The sequence below is a fragment of the Rattus norvegicus genome, chromosome 2 (assembly GCF_036323735.1).
Source record: "Rattus norvegicus strain BN/NHsdMcwi chromosome 2, GRCr8, whole genome shotgun sequence".
Taxonomy (NCBI): Eukaryota; Metazoa; Chordata; class Mammalia; order Rodentia; family Muridae; genus Rattus; species Rattus norvegicus.
In genome coordinates, this window is record NC_086020.1 from 229,252,029 (window position 1) to 229,273,436 (window position 21,408).

At 47.3% G+C, this 21,408-nt stretch overlaps 1 protein-coding gene and 1 long non-coding RNA gene across 3 annotated transcripts; one reads left to right on the plus strand and one right to left on the minus strand.

Annotated features, from left to right (window-relative positions):
- Positions 1 to 1,966: 1,966 nt before the first annotated feature.
- On the plus strand, positions 1,967 to 20,733 carry C2h4orf54 (similar to human chromosome 4 open reading frame 54). 2 transcript variants are annotated; one of them, NM_001399866.2, is made up of 3 exons: positions 1,967 to 2,349; positions 4,835 to 10,260; positions 16,457 to 20,733. In NM_001399866.2, the coding sequence occupies exon 2, from the start codon at positions 4,866 to 4,868 to the stop codon at positions 10,218 to 10,220; it is 5,355 nt and encodes a 1,784-aa protein (NP_001386795.1). In that variant the 5' UTR covers positions 1,967 to 2,349; positions 4,835 to 4,865; the 3' UTR covers positions 10,221 to 10,260; positions 16,457 to 20,733. The 2 variants fall into 2 exon arrangements, with proteins under 2 accessions (NP_001386795.1, XP_063137172.1); XM_063281102.1 differs by lacking the exon at positions 1,967 to 2,349 and adding an exon at positions 2,603 to 2,965.
- On the minus strand, positions 11,493 to 12,458 carry LOC134485978 (uncharacterized). Its single transcript, XR_010064456.1, has 2 exons — positions 12,369 to 12,458; positions 11,493 to 11,759 (listed from the first exon to the last, which is right to left on the minus strand). It is a non-coding gene; the product is annotated as an uncharacterized LOC134485978 (long non-coding RNA).
- Positions 20,734 to 21,408: the final 675 nt, after the last annotated feature.

Below are 21,408 nucleotides of genomic sequence, written 5' to 3' on the forward strand. Positions count from 1 at the left end.
AGAGAGAGAGAGAACCCTTCCTAAAAAATTACAGAACTATGCGACCTATGTGACTGCAGAAGCAGCTGACTTGGCTGGTTAATCCTATCTGCTTCCAACCAGCCTGGGACAATGGACAGTAGCCTATGAAAAGCCAGGAAGACATCTTCCCTGCCCTGCTATCCTAGACTGGGAAACCCCATGTCACCGCCATCTCTCTCTCTTTTTTTTTTTTTTTTTTTTTTTCCGGAGCTGGGAACCGAACCCAGGGCCTTGCACTTCCTAGACAAGCGCTCTACCACTGAGCTAAATCCCCAACCCCCACCGCCATCTCTCTTAACACACAACATGCAAGCCAGATCACAGATCAGATGGATCAAGATTTAGAGTAAGGCTATTTTAAGTAGCTAAAGATTCCACTTGAGAATGGTCCTCAGGGTCATTTTCCTGTGTACAGCCGGTCACATCTAAAACACTGACATCCCGACAGCTCCCTTAGGAGGAAGGCCAGACAGACCCAATTGTCAGACATAAAAAGTCAGGGGTGTGGAGGAATAACCTTAGAGAAAGGGGGTGAAGAAGGCCCAAGAGGAGTTCAAAAGACAAAAAAGAAGAGGAGGGGGAGAACTCCCTGATACACCTCCTGGCCCAAGTGGCAAAATGAACAACCAACCACTCCACTCCATATCTGAGCTCTCGGGCAGGCTCAAGGGTTGGTTACTAAGGGTTTATTTCTGGTGGTGAACTGTCTCTTCCTGTCCTTCCAAGTTTTAAGGGCATAGCTAAGGGGTTGCATCTAGTGTGCGTGTGTGGCCCCATGACACCACAACGTGCTCCTCACTTACTGGTCTCACCGTACATGCTGTTTTCCCCTTCACAGGGATAGCCGGCTCCTAATCCTGCCTCTCCGTGTCTTTGGACCAGCTGGTCCCGTAGGCAGGTGGCTGGCTTAAGGCAATGAAACAGCTTGATAAGCCTGTAACGGGTATGGTCCTGTGACCCCGCCCCCACACACCTCATAGACTTGTACTCAATTACCTGCTTAGTGTAGGCTGGAACTGCCTCACACCCAGTTTTCACAAGGGCCACAGCATTTGATAGTTGGGAAAATTGGTGAAAAACCTTACAGAGAAAGTCACAAGCTTTTACTTAGTCTCACTTATTTTTTTTTTTAGACCAGAAAGTGGAAACAATAATTACTCTTTAGTCATATGATTTGTGGGGAGCACTTATTTCAACAAGCAGACACCCTTTAACACATCAGAAAGTATGATAGGGCACTTCTTTCAGATGCTAACTTTCACATGTCCCTTCTTGGGCTCAGAAAGGATCACACCGTGGGTCTTAGACGGGATCCACAGAAAAGCCTTCTTCACATAAGTGTGTGCTGAGAGCTATACACATCTTGATGGAAAGACCTTCAACTAAATATAAAGCCACCGTCTCTCCCCTGCTGTGCCCCAGAGAAACTAAGAATGTTTGTGCTTGGTCAAGCACAAACTTGGCATCTAACCTGAGGCTAAGTTTAACCTAACGCATCTCTTGGTTTCCAGTCTCAGGCTTACCTTCAGTAAACCATGTCTTCTCCTGAGTGGCATGCTTAGCTAGTCCTACTATGCCAGAGTTGGAGACCCAAAATGTAAGCATGGCCTTATGATCAACTGGTGGGTGGGCTGGCCTGCCCTCTTTATTTCTTAAGTCATATTATGGTTTCACACGCACTGATCTATCTCAGAAACCCTTTTGGGAAAGCTAAGCACCTTCCTCCATCACAGAGGCACATGTAACCATGCTGAGTCACTTCCTTTGTTGCTCCCCGAGTTCCCATATAAAGTTATCGACAGAGCCTACCTTGCCCGTCTAACCCAACGTGCCTGCTCACCATAGGTTAACACTGACAATATTAGTCACATCAACTGCTCAAGGCCTGAGGCCAGGCAGATAACCACTGAGTTCATCTGTAAAGAAAGTGATCGGAGTCATCTGTAAGAATAAAAGGCATGGTGGCTACCCACGACTCCAAGCTACTTCCATTGACCCCTCTTCATAGTGCCATAAACTAACCCGGCACTCTGAGCAGTGCCAGCAGGGAAACAGTGTGGAGTCCTTAATGGTCTTCATTATCCTAAAGTTGGTCATTGTTTTCTTATTTATAAGTTTCTCCTCTCTTCATACTCCTACTGCTGAGTTCCAACTTACTTGATTTTTAAACCACAGAAGGACTTTAAAAGACTTTCTTTGAAGTTTGACGTAAAAAAAGAACTTTTCGGAAATTGACTTTGTTTGAAGGAGCCTCCACCACTGCCACCACACCTACACGGGCATTGTTTAGCTAGACATCCTTGAAGGAGCCACACAGATATCCTGAAGGTAAGTACCCACATTAGAACCGAACCGTGCTGATTGCCAGGGTGGGGAAGGGGGGTGGCCAGGGCTGGATTCTCAAAGAGAGTAGAACTTAGAAGGAAGATTTTTGGGTATTAAGACACTTTGACGACCAGTTGTGGCCTGGGACCTTTAATCCTAGCACTGGGGGAGGCAGAGCTATCTGAGTTTGAGACCAGCCTTGAGAAGCCAAAAGAAAGAAAGAAAGAAAGAAAGAAAGAAAGAAAGAAAGAAAGAAAGAGAGAGAGAAAGAAAGGGAGAGAGAGAAACAGAGACAGACAGAGACAGAGACAGAGAGACACAGAGAGAGTGTGTTACCATACACCCTCTTTCACCAGATCTTTCAGTTTTATATTTTGCTAACCACAGGAAGAAACTCGAGAAAAAAAATTCTGTTGTGTTGTGATGACAGACAGGGCCATATGACAGCGCCAGAACGAGTCTTCCTTGGACTACAATCTGATGAACAGAAACTTGCTTCACACACATGCTTCACAGGATCTGGAACTATCTTCAGGGTTTTTCTTAACCACCCGAGGCACGGTCACCCTCAAAGAAAAATTAAAATGGAGAGCTCAAAATTCTGCTTGCCTGAGAGAAGGTGACTTTATTTAATTTCATTTTTTTAACGGAATCGTGGTCCTTAATCCCCCAAGTCCATAAAGAGTTCTCAGGTTGATTATCTGAAATAAAAAAACAAACAAACAAACCCCAACCAGTTATACAGCTTATTCGTGGCCATGCGGATTTGGTAGTTGAGTGGGTAAGCAGCCCTGAGTTACATGGGACCCACCTTGACTGCCTATCATGACCGTTAAGGTCTCCAGCTGGACTACCTAGGTTTGAATCATGTCCTGTCTCTGTGTCTCAGGTTCCCCATCTATAAAATCAGTACAGTAATTGTGCTTAAGTCATGAGGTTCTAAACGGGATTCAATCAATAATAAATACACAAATTAAAATGCCCCTAGTTAGCTGTACTTACTCATTAAGAAACTAAGATTTGGAAGGTATTTCTTTCTTTTCCTTGACTCTGAGTTATGGCTTTATAACTAGGGCTTTATTCCAGGTGTTTTCAGCCTCTCCTGGGCATGTTTTCCTGTCAGTAGAGGGGGCAGAGGGCTTGTCCTGGGGTGAATGGTTGGGTTGGGACGCCTACAGCCCAACAGGGAAAGAAGGAAGAAGCTGCAGTTGTTACAGGTGCCTACTTCCCACCTACACACAAGCCTACTCAGAGGAAGGAACCCTTTTCAGCGTGGGGGTGGCATTCATGTCAAAAGGGGATGTTTGGTGGTGTTATTTTCTCTTTCCACAAATGCGGATGTTTAAAATAGGGTTTTATCCAGTCGGCATAGGTGACATACGGACCATGTATAATGGTGGACTTGGGTCTGGCAGAGGACAAAAGCCAGATCTCACCAAAACCGAGTTGTGGTTTTCCATGGACTATGGCCAGGGAATTTCCCCAAGGGTTGCTAGCACAGACCCCTCTGTTGCCTTGGCAAATTGCCTGCAGAGTTCTGGACTGGTTTAGAATGGATCTTTCTCGGAGCGGGTTAACTGGGGTTTTGGCTGTATTTCCCTGGGGCATGCCAGCGACTCACATTTCCCCTCTGAACCCCCCTCGGAGCCCCACTGTACTCATGAAGGGTAATCATATTTATTCCTTGTTCTTTCCTGTGTTTTGACTCCCTGCCCTGCAGACCTGGCCTGCAGCCAGGGGACCCAATTGCTGAGCTGTATCTAAGGCTATGTTTAACAGGACATATTGTCTTGTAGCGCATTTACAAGTTTAGGGGTGGTTTTGAGCTTGAGTGGCCACTGTAGGGATTGACATAGAGTCCATATTGTCTTCCTGTGTCCCTTCAGAGGGCCTGTAGCTCAGGTTTATTTAAGAAGCTTTTAGGTCTCTGAAAATTCCCCCGGTGAGCTTTGAGTAAACACAGCAAGGATCCTAGAAGGGATTTTTTTTTTCTATTTTGAAACAAATAGGTTATGTTCCACAGAGTCTAAGTCTGGCCAAAGGGAAAGGTGATGAAGTGTTCTTGTCCTATGAAAACTTTTATGACCATCCTTCATCTGATTTTGCCCTCCAAAGAGGGAAAGACGATGCAAATGAGGCGATATAAAATTACCATATGCACGAGTGGGACTCTAAATACTTCTGGAGTGTCCTTAACTGATTCGAAGTGCAGGGCAAAATTTGAATTTTGAACAAGGAGAGAAAATTCATTTAATCAGAGGCTGGGGAAAGATGGCAGCCAGTGAAGGGTAATTGTGTACTTGCTAGACGTCTCTAAAGCAGATGACAATGAACATTTGGCTGATTTGAATGAGAAGCCACATTCCTCCCCCACCCCGCCTCCTCTCCTCTTCTCTTCTTTTTACCCTCAAGTGTAGTTTCGATATGACTAGGGAATGGACACTAAAAATATTTCTGGAATGACGTGACCCTCTGTCTCCCCATCCAGGAGAGCGACAAGGCTGTACAAGACACAGCACATGCTTTCCGTTCATTTCTGGCAGACTCGGGGTCCACCTACAGATGCTGCTTCTTCATCAGCTAATGGCATTCAGACCCTCACCCACCGACGCTGTCAGACAAGCAACTGGACAGGACAGCTCAGCAGCAGGACGCTGGCCACAATCACGGCCAGAGCCTCAGCCCCCTGGCTACAGACCACCTCTGCTGCCTCTCTTGGGAGCCCTCCCACCTCCCTCTGGATTGCCGAGGCCCCACCACAGGGGCTGAAGAACTGGGTGGCGGTGGCAGCTGTGGCAGTGGTACCTACAGCCTTCCGGCCAGCTCAGGCACGTGGGAACCTGTTTCAGGCCACTCTGCGGCCCCTCCGGGATCAGAGGGGGACTCAGGACAGCCTCAGCGCTCACCACTGTCTCTTCTTGTATTTAAAACCTGGGCAAGGACTAAGAATGGAAGGCGGTACTTCTGACATGAACTCACAGACCAGCCTGACGCCTGCAGAGGACCCGGCAAGCCGACCACAGGACAACCCGGAGCCCAGGCAGCAGCTGCGGCCACTACCTGAGCCTTCAGCCTCTACCCAGCCTGAAGCCAAGTATGTGGAGATGTGTGCTTCAGCTCGAGTCGGAAGGGAGAGCCCCCAGACCATGAAACTGCTACTGGAACACTGCCCTGAGGAGCAGGCCTCCAGGAGCCCAAAGACAAAAGCCCCGGATGAACCCAGCAGCGGTGCCCCTGAGGCTCCAACCCCGGGGGAAAGCCCTTCTTCCGCCCAATGTCTCAGCTCCCAGGCTTGTGAGAACGACTTCTTATCTTCCTCCTCCTCCTCTATGGACAGTGCAGAAGACAATGGCCTTTCCAAAATGGATGGTCCCACCAAGTTACTGGGGACCCTGGCCACCTCCTCCTCTTCCTTAGGCTTTGAGAGTGAGCCGGAAAGGAGCTGCCAACCATACAGGGGAGAAGAAGCCGGAGACAGGGCAGGAGCAGGAGAGGGTAGAAGAGAAGGGGTCGATGATGGGACAAGGTGCAAAGACATTATCGCCAAGTCCCATGGCAAGAGGGGCCCCGTGAAAAACGAGGAAGCACACTACATCACCACCCACGAGATCCAGCTGAGCGAGGTAGAGCAGGGTATGGATTTCGACGTGGGACTGGCTTCTCGCTGGGACTTCGAGGACAACAACGTGATCTATTCGTTCGTGGACTATGCTTCCTTTGGTGGCAGTGATGAGACCCCAGGAGACATCACCACTGAAGAAGACGATGACAACAGCTGTTACGTCAGCACCACGCCAAGCACCAACACCACACGGACTCCCAGCCCCATCAGCAGCGACCTGGCTCGCCCCAGCACGGGCAGCAGCGGCCGTGACACCAGCAGCACGGAAGTGGGCAGCGGCCCCTCTGACAGTGACACTATTCCTCCACCCACTGGACCTGGCACTGCCGCTCCACCTGAGCCTTTGCTGGAGCCCCGGGAGGCAGCCTCGGGGGCATCGGCCACTGCTGCAAGCAGCTGTGGGGGTGCAGCAAGCCAGATCCTCCTATCAATCAAGCCAACTTCCCGGGCTATAAATGAACCTAGCAACGTGCGTGCAAAGCAAAACATTATTTATGCTGCCAAGCATGAGGGCGACATGAGCCTCCGAGTCTCTACAGCTGCCGAGCACAACTCAAGTTCGCTGAAGCAAATTTCGGCTGCAGCCGTGGCTCAAGACCATGCAAAGAAATTCATTGCTGTCCCTGCTCGCCTGCAAACCAGGTGCGGGGCCATCCGGGCCAAGGAGCTGGTGGACTACTCCAGCGGAGCCTCCAGTGCAGTGAGTGAGCTAGACGATGCAGACAAAGAGGTGAGGAACCTAACCTCCAGGGCCTTCCGGAGTCTTGCCTACCCCTATTTTGAGGCTCTGAACATCAGCTCCCGAGAATCCTCTACCACACTCTCCGAGGTGGGCTTTGGACGATGGTCAACCTTCCTAGACTTAAAATGTGGAGGCCTTGGCGCCAGAGTGGAGCAGAGCCTGCTGAGGAGCAGTGCAGCCTCTGTGGCTGCAGGTTTGAGGAAGGGCGGCGGCGCCCGAGCCCCGGCAGATCAGCTCTACCTTCAGGCCAAGAAGTCCCAGACCAAGGCCTTGGAGTTTGTGGTCAGCAAAGTCGAGGGAGAAATCAAACATGTGGAGACGCCCTTGTGCTTCCAGAAACAGGTCCAAACTGGCTCTCGGGTGGTCACGCTTCTGGAGCCCCTGAATCTCCGCAGTGAGAGCAAAGCCAGCTCCGCCACTGGGCCCTGCAGAGTCACCAAAGGTTCTAACAAGGGTCCCGGGTCTGTGTACACGGACGATGGATCAGAGACCTCCGACAGTAGCAAGCCTGCCGCTCGCGGTGACGGCCCCCAGAAGAAGTCCAAATTCGCTTCCAGTCTGCTCAAAAACGTTATTTCCAAGAAGATGCAGCGAGAACACGAGTTCAAAATGGAGAGAGGAGAGGTCACTGATACATCTCACCATAACCCCCCCAGCGCTAAGGAGGCGGACGGACCTCCTGGGGCTGAGAAGCCGTGGGAGCGGGGTCTGCAGAGGCAGAGTTCACGGCACTCCGAGGCTAGTTCTGAGTACACTGTGGTCAGTGTGTCTGATGCCGGTGGAGAAGGCTCTGTGGTAGGTTCTAAGTCCCCCGTTTTCAAAGCCAGTACTCCTCGAGAGAGTAACACGGGCTCCGGCCGAAATCTCTCCGACGGACACACAGAAGTGTGTGAAATTAAAAAGAGTGCTTCAGAGACCGTGAAGGGCATCTTCCTTCGGAGTCAGAACAGCGCCTTCCGGACATGGAAGGAGAAGGAGGCGGAGAAGCTGGAGGAGAAAGTTCCCATCGGGAAGCTGAAGCTCCCCAAAGGTGGGGACTGGAGGGCTGATCTTGGGGAGATCTCGGCCAGCAAGTCCACCATCATGTCTCGACTCTTTGTTCCCAACATCCAGCAGACACCCAAGGACAAACAGCCAGAGAAGCAGGCCACCAAATACCCTGCTGCTGCCCAGACTACCTCCATGGCAGTGATCAGACCCAAGGCTCCTGAAATCAAGATCCGGCTGGGAAGTGTACAACAGCCAAGCTCAGACTTCAACATTGCTAAGTTGCTCACGCCCAAGCTGGCTAGTGGCAGCAGTGGCAGCTCAAACCTCTTCAAGACCGTTGAGGATAACAGCAGGACCCAGCAGAAACTCTTCCGAGGTGGGGACAGTCTGGAAAAGGTACCCCACTTCCAGGTGAGAGATTTTAGAGACAAGTCCAAGGCCCCGGGACCTCTCCACCAGGTGAGGGATGTGAGGAAGCTAATCAAAGGGTCGGGAGATAGCAGCGACAAGGGCAGCGTCACACCAGAGCAGGGCTTGACAGGGCCTAAGCCTAGGCAGCTGACTCCTGCCTCTGGAGGATCCAGGTCCTTGTCCCCTATGGTGACTATGGTTGTGAATCCAAAAGAAGACGGTGTGGATCGAGAGCCCAGGGAAGGTGCGTGCAAAGCGGGGAACAGCAGTAGACTCTTGAACTCCTCCCCAGAAGGGACTGTCTTGGTTCACAGGGCATCTGGCAGGCTGCCTGTGGCCACCATTGCCCCCAATAAATCCGAGCAGGGTTCTTACCTACCTGTGCTCAAGATCGTCTCCAAAGCTTCTGCTCAGAGGACCCCGGAGAAGCCCAAAGAGGAAGAGGTCAAGGAGGAGGGGAAAGCCCCAAAGCCAGCCCGGAATGCCTTAGAGAAGCTGACAGCTGCTGTGAGGTCCATGGAGGAGCTGTACAGCTTCAACAGGAATGAATGGAAGCGCAAAAGTGACCCCTTGCCCATGATGGCTGACAGCCATGTCCTGTCACTCATAGCCAGTGAGGAGAAGGAAGGGGTAGTTGGACCCGAAGGAGACCCTGACAAGCTGGCCAAGCAGCTGGGACAGGTGGAAGAACGGAACACGGGACACAAAGGCGGTGTGGTCCTGCGAGCGGCTCCCATAGAACGTCTGCAGAGGAGAAACTCAAACCCCAGCACGGAGAGCGTGTCTGCCCGTGCAGCTGCCTTTGAGAACATGGCCAGAGAAAGGCCCCGGTCTCTCTATATTCCTCCAGTCCACAAAGACCCGGAAAGAGCGCAACCTTTGCAGCCCCTCCCCCCACTCCCCAGCAATCGGAATGTGTTCACCGTGAGCGCCAGCAGCAGTGCTCAAAAAACTGGGGGCATCGCTGGCAAGTTCCCACAAGGACCCTCTCCCGAGGGCCTTTCGACAGCCAAGGGCATCAAATCACAGGGACTCAGATCCCTCAAGATCTCCCCGGCCACCCGAGCCCCTCCTGATGATGCCGCCAACAGGAAAACTGCTGTCAGTTTGGAGAAGAGCAACAGCGATTGTGAGAATTATCTGACTATCCCCCTTAAGGGAACTGCTGCTTCAGGGGAGTTGCTCGGCAGGCCTGGGGCTTCCAGAGATGGGGCCCCCAGCTCCTCAGATGCTACTCTCTGTAGTTTACCTCCACTGAGTGCCCGCAGCCAGGTCCCCAACAACCCCAAAGGATCGCTAGTCAGCGGAACCAGCAGACCAGCTTGGCGTACCAAACCAGACAACCACCGAGAAACAGTTGCTGCCCCCACAGGACCGCAGAGCCCCGAGCATACTCCTACCACTATCTACCACCAACAGGCGTTGCCCTTTACCCTCCAGGGCACCCAGCCTCAGGTCCTCTGCTTCTCCCCACCCGGTATGCCAGCCCCAGCCCCTGCAGGCCCAACTGCTGTCCCCACAGACCCCTTTCAGCAGACACAGCCTCAGCAGACACAGCGCAAGATGCTCCTGGATGTGACCACCGGCCAGTATTATCTGGTGGACACTCCAGTTCAACCCATGACCCGGAGATTGTTTGACCCCGAGACAGGACAATATGTGGATGTGCCCATGACTTCTCAACAACAGCCCGTGGCACCCATGTCCCTCCCTGTACCTCCTCTGGCCCTGAGTCCTGGGGCCTATGGGCCCACCTACATGATCTATCCTGGATTCCTGCCTACAGTGCTGCCCCCCAATGCCCTGCAGCCCACGCCCATTGCTCACACACCAGGAGGCAGTGAGCTTTCTGTGGCAGCAGAGACCCCCAGCAAAGAGACAGCGACAGCGTTCACTGAAGCCCCTTACTTCATGGCCTCTGGTCAGTCCCCTGCCTCCTCTTCCTCCTCAGCCCCGGCAGCTACATCCCAGCTTGTGGGCGCCAAGGGCTTCGCCCAGTTGCACGGCAAGCCTGTCATCAGCATCACCTCACAGCCCTTGGGGCCACGGATCATTGCTCCCCCGTCCTTTGATGGCACCACCATGAGCTTCGTGGTGGAACACAGATGACAAGAGGCTCAGGAAAGCAGAACGGAAGGAACAGCTCCTGGTGAGTGGGTTTTACCCTGGTGGTCTGACGATCCAGTGGCTTTGTGTCTTTGGGAGTGGGAGAGTTACAGAGGCTATCTGTAATCGTGGGCATTCTGGGAAACCAAGACTAAACTCTGCCTGATTCGTGAAGTAACTAATGTGTTGCCCACATTCCCTCACTCCTCAATCTGGACAGCCTTCGCCCTTTGACCCTCACAAACTGCCTGCGTGTTTCTCCCACCAGAGAATAAAGGGAAAGGAACCTTCCACAAGTCTCTTGGCCTTTTTTTAAGTAAAGGCTGGAAGGAGAAAGAAATGAAAGCCTGCTCTAGATTTCCCAGTGTGAGCCTGCCTCTGTTCCTGGCCACCAGGTGGGACAGGCAAGCCTTTAGCTCACCAGAAACAAAAAAGCATTAACATGTTGGCTCCTGGGAAGCCTGGGAGTTTCAAATGGATGCGTACTAAAGTCATCAAAAATACTCTTCTCTGTCCCTTCCCATCTGCTCCTTGGAGTTTCTTATTCTAAAAGCAAAACAAAACAAAACCCCAAGCAACAACAACGACAACAAAACTTCCTTCTTTTGGTTTTGAACCCCATATTCTGATTTATTAATGTAGTTCTCCATTTATTTATTTATTTACTTATTTATTTAATTCTCTTCTCATATATTATATCCTTCCAGACTGCAGTTTCCCCTCCCTCCCTTCCCTGCTGCCAATCTCTCCCTTCCCTTCTCTCTCCCCTAGATCCACCACCCTCCTCCTCTCAGAGAAGAGCAGGCCTCCCAGGAACATCAACCAAACACAAGCATAGCATAGCACAGCTTGCTAGCATAGCAGCAAGCAACGATAAGAGCAGGCACAACAACACCATCACATCAAAGCTGGACACGGGGCAGCCCAGTAGGAGAAGGGTCCTACAAGCTAGCAAAAGCGTCAGAGACTACAGTTTTAAAAAGTTCTTGTTTTTGAGTTTTCAAATGATCATAATACTTTCCCTAAGGTTTTTAGTGTATCTTATATGTCCTTATGTGTGGTTAGATGTAATACACACACACACACACACACACACACACACACACACACAAGAGTTTGACCTTCAGAAGGGGGGGGTGAGATTCTGGAGTCCAAGTTACTCCGTGGGTCAAGTTGCATTTTACGCCGTATTACCCTGGCTGAACCCATCATGCCCCAAGCCTAATCCCCGTAAGCACCTACTCTGCCTTTGAAAAAAGAACAACTTCCATACTTGCAGAGGAAATCGGAGAAAATCTATTTCTGACACCGAGTCTGATCCATGCTCGCAGGCAGGGATTTCTGCTGGAAATACAGTCTGTGGAACTTGAGAGGAGGCACGAATGTGAGTGGTTGGAACCGGGACACCTCAGGTCAAACACAGAAGACAGAGTGACGGTGCCTTCTGGCAGGAGCACATGGGTATCAGAGCTGTAGGCAGACTTGTCTCTCTGCCTTTCGGAGTAGGAAGGGTTGAGACTATATGCCACCAGGATTTTCACACTGCATGGGGGGAAAAGGGGGAGCTGAGCTAAGAGAATACTGTAATCTTGGGGGTGACAGACTCTCTAACCTTCCTGTTATCTCTCTAGTAGAAACACATTCCTGCCTCCCCTGTGTGTGTGTGTGTGTGTGTGTGTGTGTGTGTGTGTGTGTGTGTGTGTGTGTGTGTGTGATGCTGATTCCTGTATTATCAAATAAGATAATCAGATAAGAAAATGTATGCGGGGGGCGGGGGGAAGAAAATGTGTAAGTTATGAAATAAGGTAAACAAACCTATATTACCGTCAGCTTGGGGACATTACTATCTAACCATCCAATGTTTATCAGCATGTCACTGGCTGGGGAAGGGTCGTGCATGCTCTAAAGTATCTTCCAGAATAAGGAAACACTGAACAGGATGACATTTATTGGGGCTTTTGCTTAGAATTCAAGTAAAAGCACAAACATCACTCTAGCTGCAACCCAGACTCTCCAAGAGTCTTCAACAGGCATAAACACAGGAAAGCACTAGTGTGCCTGCAGAGGAGACCCAGCATGAACGATCAGCTCTTCAGGAGACTGTCTTATAGGCAACAGCGTTTTGATCCCCTGGATAGATGGTCTGTTTACCTAGGGTGGTTTGGATCAGCTAATCCCCAGGAGTTTGTGAAGCCGGTGGATGTGCAGGGAGCCTAGGAGGGCACACAGCAGTCTCTTGGCATCCTCAAATGGCAACAACTGAAGAGGAAAGAGAAAGCTGGATTCAGGGAGAGCCATTTTCAACACCCACTTTCATGGTGTGTTCTGAGCCGTCCTAGAGGACTTCTGAGACCCTCAAACCCAGATCCCTTTGTATCAAAACTGCAGGAGGAAAGCGAGGGATGTGTAAAGAGGTTAAGGCGACCTTTTCTTGGTCACCATCCGTCTGTGTATGGCTTGGTTTTTAACCTGGTCATTGATCTCAGTGTCTTTCTGATCTCTGTCCTTTGTCTTTTTCTTTCTCTCTGGGGACACTTTGATGGTGTCTGCCCTAGTGTTCCCCTTACTATCTGAGAAGTTATTCTGGGTTCTCCATTAATTCTTTAGCAGCACTATCGGTCCCAGTGTGGCTTCCCATTTCCGATGACGTCAACTCAGTTGACTTCAATGGCCTGTCACACACATCTATACTTATGCCTGTGTCCTTAGTTTTTTCTCGGGGTTTGTTGTTTGTTTGTTTGTTTTGTTTTTTACAAAATGAATTGCTTAAAGTGGAGGACTGGGTGGCCTTGTCAGATCTTTCACCACGACATCCTTCAGAACACTGAGCATCCCTGGTAGGTCAGGACTCTGGCTACCTCTTGTGTCCTGGTGGACAGAGCCAAAGACTGGGCTGCTGTAAACCCCACATTTCATTTTCAATTCGTCCCATAATTACACCCACGATCAACAGGTTATTTCTTTTCCCCTCCCCTAATATGGTTGTGGCTCGCTCTCCCATTAATATATTTCTGTAGCTGCAGTTTTGTTCTATAATATTCTTAATGCGCTTGGATCCCAATTGCCTTTTCTCCCCTTTCACTGGATTGAGCTTTCCTCTAGCTCACTCATAACTTTCTATGAAATTCCATCATGCATACACATATTAACCAAGGCTAGCCTTGAACTTATCTCAGGCTAACCTCCATGCCTGACTCCCTGATGCTTCTGCCTTTGCTTCCCAAGTTCTGTGATTACAGGTGTTCATATTTTCTTCCTTAGCACAACTTAGCCCCATGCCATTGGGTTATTAGACAAGCAGATGCTTTTCTTAATCTCTGCTAGGCAAATGAAGGTGTTCATTGCCCCGACTCACGGTGAATGAAGCCTGGGCTGTTTGAACCGCATGCCTGCATCATTTCGGAAGATCTTTGGTTATTTATTCACTTCCCATATCAGCCCTTCTGCACAAGGCTAACTTTCTCTGAACCTTTTGGCATCTTTATTTCTTGGCCAGTTAGCCTAGTAAGGAATCACGTGACATTTGTGCCCTCCTGGAGGCTAGCAGACCAGAGCTAGGCTGACTGCTCTCATGCTAAGTTTTCCAATCAGGTGGGAAATAAACATTCTAGCCAAGAGAAAATTAAATGGTCTAGCCATTCCACCATCATAAGAAGAGAGAGAGAAAGAATGTGGTGGTGGTGGTGGTGGTGGTGGTGGTGTGTGTGTGTGTGTGTGTGTGTGTGTGTGTGTGTGTGTGTAGAATGAGTGTGTGGTGTGGTGTGTATATGTATGGTGTATCTGTGGTATGTGTGTATGTGTGTGTTGTGGTATTTGTGGTGTGTGTGTGTGTGTGTGTGTGTTATTTGTGTGTGGTGTGTATTTGTTGTGTGTGTGTGGTGGGTGTATGGTGATGGGTGGAAACATTTTGGGTAACGGGAGCTATGCCTCTGACCAGAGCACAGGTACACATGACCTAAAGTCAGGCAGCTGGGACTGAGTGTAATACCATTATTTACTGGTGTAGGCCAGTGTTGTATACACTTTCTTTTATCTGTAGAATGGAAATAATTTTGAGAAAAGTTGTAAAGATGGAATTGTTAACCCCCTTCAAAGATCATATAGAAAGTGCCAGTGTTTCTTGGAAACTTGAACCTGGAAATAAATAAATGCCTGGAATTTCCACAGGTTCTGGACAAACCAGGAAATCAACCCTATTGTTTCAGACATCCAGGGTGGTATCAGGGGCCTGTGCACAAGGTAGCTGAAGTTCCCAATCAGGAAATGGCTCAACAGTTCCCTTGGAGCTGGCTGGGTGCCAGGCAAGCCAGTTGGCTGGGTGCCAGAGTATTCTAGCATCCCCACAGCCTTCCAGCCTGTTATACAACTCTGGGTCCAGCTTGCCAACTGCATGTGGTGATTTTCCTCTCTGTCTGGGCACAAGCCTGGGAGGAAAAAGGGAAGGCTGCCCTGAATCCCTGATGAATGCAGTCAGTGTTCCAGGTCTAAACTCCTGGGAAGGCATCCAGGAAGACCACTCGGTAATACAGTATAGTAAACCCCTCATCTTTACTCTCAGAATTCACTTGAGAAGCCTCTGGTGGTTTTTATTGGCTAATTATTACTGTTCCATCCTTAATAAGAATTAGACCAATACTTTCGAACTTTCAAACAAAATTTCTCTAAAATTAATAGAAACACACACAAAAAATGCCTTATGGATATCCACAAAGCAATATCTAGACTAACGATCCTTGAGTGTGATCCTAGGATATTGAATAAACAAATTTATCTTCATTTCTTAGTTGACTGTCATCTTGAAGGGGAGTTTCTTACTCTCCCCCTGCTCCTCCTCCTGCTCCTCCCCTGTTCTTCCTCCCCTACCCCTCCTATTGGCCCCCTTTCCCTCTGCTCAGAGTCCTTAAAACCTTGCCTTATGACCACACCAAGCCAGAATTCCTGTCAAGTTCCTTCATGTAATCCCGATTATTCTTCTGAGTCACACGATCACTCCTCCTTCACATGTGATAATGTTCAGTTTCCTCTTGTTGTTCTGTGTCTGTTAAGAGAGAAAATCAAGGTTAGCAAACTGTGTATCAGTGAGTTCCTGGGGAATGGTGAGCAGTAGGTACCCATGTGCCATACAATAGTTCCCGGGGACTGCTTAGCTGTGGGCACTACAGCTCCGGGGGACTGCTTAGCTGTGGGCACAGTTCCGGGGGACTGCTTAGCTGTGAGCACTACAGCTCCGGGGGACTGCTTAGCTGTGAGCACTATATATTCCACACATCAACAGTTCCTTTAGCCCGAATATATTTTCTCAATATAAATATGAAACAAGAAGATATTTTTGATGTATATTCACATGAGCTGCCAAAACATTATTATTCTTTTATTCTTAATAAACCTGTGCTCAAACAGGCTTTTTTTCTAGGTCACGGGACTAAAGTATACCTTGCCTTGCTACGGTGGTTGCATATAGTTAGATGTTACTTGAGACTTCTATCTCAAAGTTGTTTCACATGATAGAGACTTCTTCTCATGCACTTGAAGTGCATTTCATTTTTGTCTTCATAATATTGTATCTGAAAACCAACTTCCAGGCATTAAAAAAAATCCTTAAGCAGAGTTCTAGTAGATTATATTAAAGAGTTTAAAAATAGATGAAATGGATAATTTTTTATACTTTTGAATAATATCGGTACTGTCTTAATAGAGGTTTAATTGAGATATATTTTATAGACAGCAAATGTGATTTATATAAAAGAGCATGCTGTGAGAAATTCCATATAACTCATTTAGCGGTCATTCACTTTCCCAGAATCCCTAGTGCAAGGGTTCACTGATCTAATTACTGACATAGTAAGTTTCAAAAGATGCCATTTAATTTAAATACCCGTTCTGTGGGTTAATTTTAGGGACACATACAATACACCGTTTTGTCCTTACAAAGGACATCAGAGAAACTAAACATTTAGCTCTGAAATCATTTTGAACAGCTAATTAAATTTGAGTCAGTTTTCAAAGACGGGTTCCACTTGGGGGCACTTTCTGGAAGTCAGCAATGTCTAATAACTGCAACGGCACAGTTGCTAAGCACATTTAAAACTGCACGTTTCACAGTACGGAGAAATGGGTCAAATAATCAAATGGCAGACGGGGCATGTATTTTTTTTTTTTTACTTTTAAAGGGAATATTCTTTCAGAATTAGTCATCTTTCCTTTGACCATGTTTTCTTTGCATTTTTCCTCTTTTGCAGGAGCAAGACAGAAATGAGAACTGTTCTTTAATCCGAAAGTTTCATTGTAACACTGAATTCATCGGGGGAAAACCCTTCCAGTTGTGTTACAAACTTTTATTTCTTATGAACCACGTGTGTAAGTTTGTATATTTTCCTGAACAACTCCCTAAGGTAGCTTTTGTTATTTCAGTTTTACTAAGATGAATGGTTATGTTTCTCCCCATGAAGTATTTCTTTTTATACTTTAATACGGGACATAAGCTTTCTGGCCACCACCTTCCCTCCTGCACTTGTGACCAGGCACATAGTACACTGAGTATTTGAATGGTTCTTTCAAAACAGGCAGTGGGATCTGATTGGTTCTGTTGTAAACCAAACCAGCAAATCAAGAATTAGGATCAGAAATCACCCTGGAGTTTCTTGAGCTATGTCGAGTCTAGCTGACATAACCTTCTGCTTCCAGTAATGAGTAGCTAGCCCCGTCGTTCTGATTGCTGTGTTGTCTGGGTTCTTGGCCAGGTTTGGCATGACGTCCCATGTAATCCTGACAAATGGTGGTTTGGACATTTGTACTTTAATTTTCCCCCATTTGTGCAGTGCTGTGACACTGTTTTTGCCATAAAGCAGAATGGAAGGTATGGGAGAACTAGTGATTACATTGAATATTAAGTTCTTCGCTTCAGAAAGCATAAACCCCCCCATTCTCCTTTAAGAATCCAACCTGAGGTGTAAGTGTGCGATGCACATACCCTTAATGATTCCCTTCACGGTTGTGTCCTGCCTCTCACTCTTTGCAGCCTGAAGAGAAGCCTGTTTGGGGAAGGAGATGGAATTGGCTCTGAACTTTGTTTCAGTGTTCCCAATTCCCTCCAGCCCCAACCATCCCACAGGAGAAGCTTGTAATTACAGTGCCTGCTTCTTGCTTCTGGTTTTAACAGATGTTAAGATTCCAAATCACCCCATGCATCACTCACCAGTCGTAACCCAATTCTGACTGAATGGATACATTCAGCCTTTCCTAATTGGTATCTCAATTAAGTGATACACTGAAGAATTTCTTAATTACTTTCTAACCAAATACCCCTTTAAAACCCAAGCATTAATTCTCAAGATTTCCGTAAGGAATCTCTGGTCAGTTACTTGTTTGTTTAAAGATAAAGCAATTCCGGTAAATTCTTTAAATGATTTTTTTAAAAAAATCATCAGTATTTGCTTTCCACTTAAAATTGCTTCATGAAGTGAGGGATTTTATGATGCCTCTCAAAATACTGAATTTTCTAAGGCTTTTAAATTTTAACTACTTTGTAACAGTGGTTTTTTTTTGGGGGGGGGGATTTTTTAAATCCAGGCTCAAAACCAAATTCAATGCCACTTCTGGGGCCTTTCTTAAGGGGGAGAAACAAGTTCTAAAAATTAAGTTCTTTTCAGACAAAGAGCAAGATTTGAAGCAGGAATAGTGAGTGGGCTTTGGCCAATGAGCTGTTAAATAAACCCTTGTCTCTGAGGCATGCTGTATGAAGCATGGTCTCTGGGTTGGAAGATGCTTTGGGACATATTTAGGAGACCGTTGCTACCCTAGAACTTGAACTTTTTTTTTTTCAGGCAAACTGGCTGCATCTAAAGGTCCCTTAATATTGGAACAAAAAACTAGGATCCGGGTTGGGGATTTAGCTCAGTGGTAGAGCGCTTGCCTAGCAAGCGCAAGGCCCTGGGTTCGGTCCCCAGCTCCAAAAAAAGAAAAAAAAAGTGGAACGGATGGAGTATGGGGTTTGAGTGGAGAGAGACTACACCTGGAAGTCCACATAAGTTCCAGCAGACTTTTGGGAAAGCCCCACGGGTTTGTTAGCCAGCTCCCCACAAAGACAGAAAGAAAACGTGTCGTGGGCCACTGTCATTCTTTATCTCCAGCAGATCTGAGCCTTCTGGTCTTCCACAGAAGGAGAGAAACTTGGGGGTCAGGGTAGGGAAGAACTTTTTACTTGTTGCTTCTATGTAAAAGCCTGAGTCTCCACGTGGTTAAAATGTAATGATAAATGGATGGTTCTGCCTTTCATAGCAGCTATTGACCATTTCACAGTTGGGTCACCATCTGTGGTTTGCTATTTTGAGTGGCAGAGAAAGGAAATTCCCACAGGCACGTGCTGAATCCGTTTCCTTGGTTCGGTCATTTCTTGAACTTTTATCGGTACGTGAATGAAGTGGCTTTTCCCTCTTCTTTCAACCAGAGTGGAACAAACCAGGAACCTAGAAAATCTCCTAATGCTCGAAGCAATAACTTCCAGCAATACATTTTAACAACTGAGCGACCTGCCATGTTTTCTATAAGAAAACCATTAATTAAGAAGTATACTAAATAGAGCCATGAGCTTGAATCTAAACGCAATGTGGCCTGGCCTTAGCTATTTTCTCTCAGGGTCATACGTGAGGCTTAGTTTCCCAAATAATCGTACTATACTGGGAAGGAATTTTGACGCATTTGCTGGTTTTTCCCTGTTGATAATGGCATCATGTTGAAACAGGCCCAGGTTTGACTTGTTTCTTGAAAACTAAACACGTTTGTAGCCAGTGCGATAATTCTGTTCACCAGAATGTATTTCTTTGAACACTTACTGAAACTGTCTTCAGGAGTAAATAAAGCCCAGGATTAAGTGTCTGTGTAAATATGACCATCTCAGAGTAATTAAGCTAACAATGAGTTATACTCTGACAGCTTCATGGTAAATTTCAAAAATTAGGGTGCGATTCAAATTCATCTTGCATCCTTAGAAAATATCCAGTGACATACATACCTTTTTCTTTATTCAGCTTTGGCCTTTTCCCCTTTGCTTCTTAAAGAGATTTGATACATTCTGATTCTCTTCATCCACTGTAGCGACAAAAGCCTGTATTTGCTACAAACCAGATGCTCCTGTTACCTGAACTCTGCCCTGGACTGCAGGCCAGGATTGATTCTTAAGTATGGCTTGCACGGTGATTGTGTGCAGTGTTGTTTTCTGAGTAGATGGCCACAGTCTCACAAGCGTGTTTCTGCGAGCAGAAAACACAGTCGGCAATACTTCTCTGTATCTAAAACTATCACAGTGTACATTTTCCAATGTGGTGCTTGAGGAGTCTCATTCTACAGTTTACAAGGTGTAATATTGCACCCTAAACTCTCAGGGTGTGCTATTTTACCCACATACTTGAAAGAAAAAGGTGCCCTGTTTTTACCAGTACTGTTGATGGGAGAAAATTATGTGTAAGGTTGCTTGAGAAAACTGCTCATAAAAACCAAATCAATAGGCTTTTACATAATCTTGAAGGAGATGTATACGTAGGTAATATATATCGTCAAGAGACTGCTAATATAGTCTTTAACTTCTGGGTCTGAGACAGGCCTCACGGGTGCATAGAATCGCTAAGACGGCGTGTAGCATTTGCTCAAAAGTGCCTTAAATTTGAATCTAATCTGAATCACAGTCCATTCGTGACGTGTGTGTGAACACAGACCCAGAAGGAGAACCCTAAAGCCTAAAGAGAACCCTCCTGTGTGTGTGCTGCATCTCTAGGGAGACCGGAATATTCATTGCAATCCTCGTGAGCTGTCCATACCCTCAGTATTTCCTGTTGCAAGTGTTTTATTGAATCCACTCCTGTTTAACTCAAAATGGTGCAGAATAAAAGACACACATCTCGTTTGGCTTTTCTTTTAAGTTTCTGAACTGCTCTCTTCAAGTTAGTATTAGTGGCATCAAGTCCTTTCCAGGGTTCCCCAAGTTACCTTCTCTTCCCACCCCCACCCCTTCTGAAGATGTGTGTTTATGTATTTATATATAAAATTATATTCTTGTATAGTGATGGCTGAAGAGAATGTGGAGACTGTGGAAGTTATGTATGAATAGGAGAGTGTGTGTTGTGTAACACAGACAGAAGGACATTGGATCATGTTGAACCGCACCCCCAACTATGAGTGATGGTATGGAAAGAATGCGAACATTTAAACTGCGCCAATGCGGCGGCCATCTTGGTGGAGAAGTTCCTAGCCGAGCTTTGATGTGATTTTTTTGATGGTACAATGCAGCGAGCATGGCCACGGGAGCTTTGAATCCAGCCGACAGCTCCGAGATTTGCCCTTCCAGTGCTCTTGCCTACGTAGAGAGGACTGCTGAGATGGGATTCCTTGTGACAAGCCTACTTACCTTTAACTGCCAGCATTTGTAAGGTGCAATCTTGTGTATTGGTTTTTTATTTTGACAGTTTTGAAAACATGTTTGTTGTTCTTGTTGTTTTTCCAGTAAAAGTAATCACAAAGGAAACATACATGACTGGTCTTTCTTTGAACTCACAAAGCAAGCTTTGAACAGTTTCATTTTCTTCTAGTTCAAATTCACCATTTAAACAAGCATAGTCTGTAAATACTGTACAACCAGGTATGTTCATTTTCTATTGGCATAGAAGCAAACACTTACAGACTCCAGGGCTGAAGACAAGGCGCACTGATGATCTTACGGCTCTGGAGTTTAGAAGCCTGGTGTGGATTTTTCTCTGTACCCAGAAAATATCGGGCTAACCCGAGTGTCGTCTAAGGGTACCTGCCTCGTGAAGTCCCATTTGTGGTGTTCCTAACAAGGTAAGGTGCTGCTTTGCTGACTCCAAAGTGCTTCCTTGACAACTGTTTCTGAGAACCAATATGGAAGCCCAAGAAAGCAGTAGTCATCCTTCTTCTTAAAATCTGAAGATTACTATGCATGATGCGCAGTGCTGCGCAGTGCTGCCGTGGGCCCTAAGCAGAGCCGGCCGACTGAGACCGCTGTGAACACGAACGCTCAAGGCCTCTGGACCTACACTCAGGAAAGGCATCCACCACCCTTGTGTTTGAACAGGAAGGAGTCGAACAATTCAGAGCAAGGAAGAAAAGGCACTTTGGTTGTATTTTCAGGTGTCCCCTTTGGTTTCTTGGGGATGTTCAGATTTCTCCCTGTTGCCTCAGG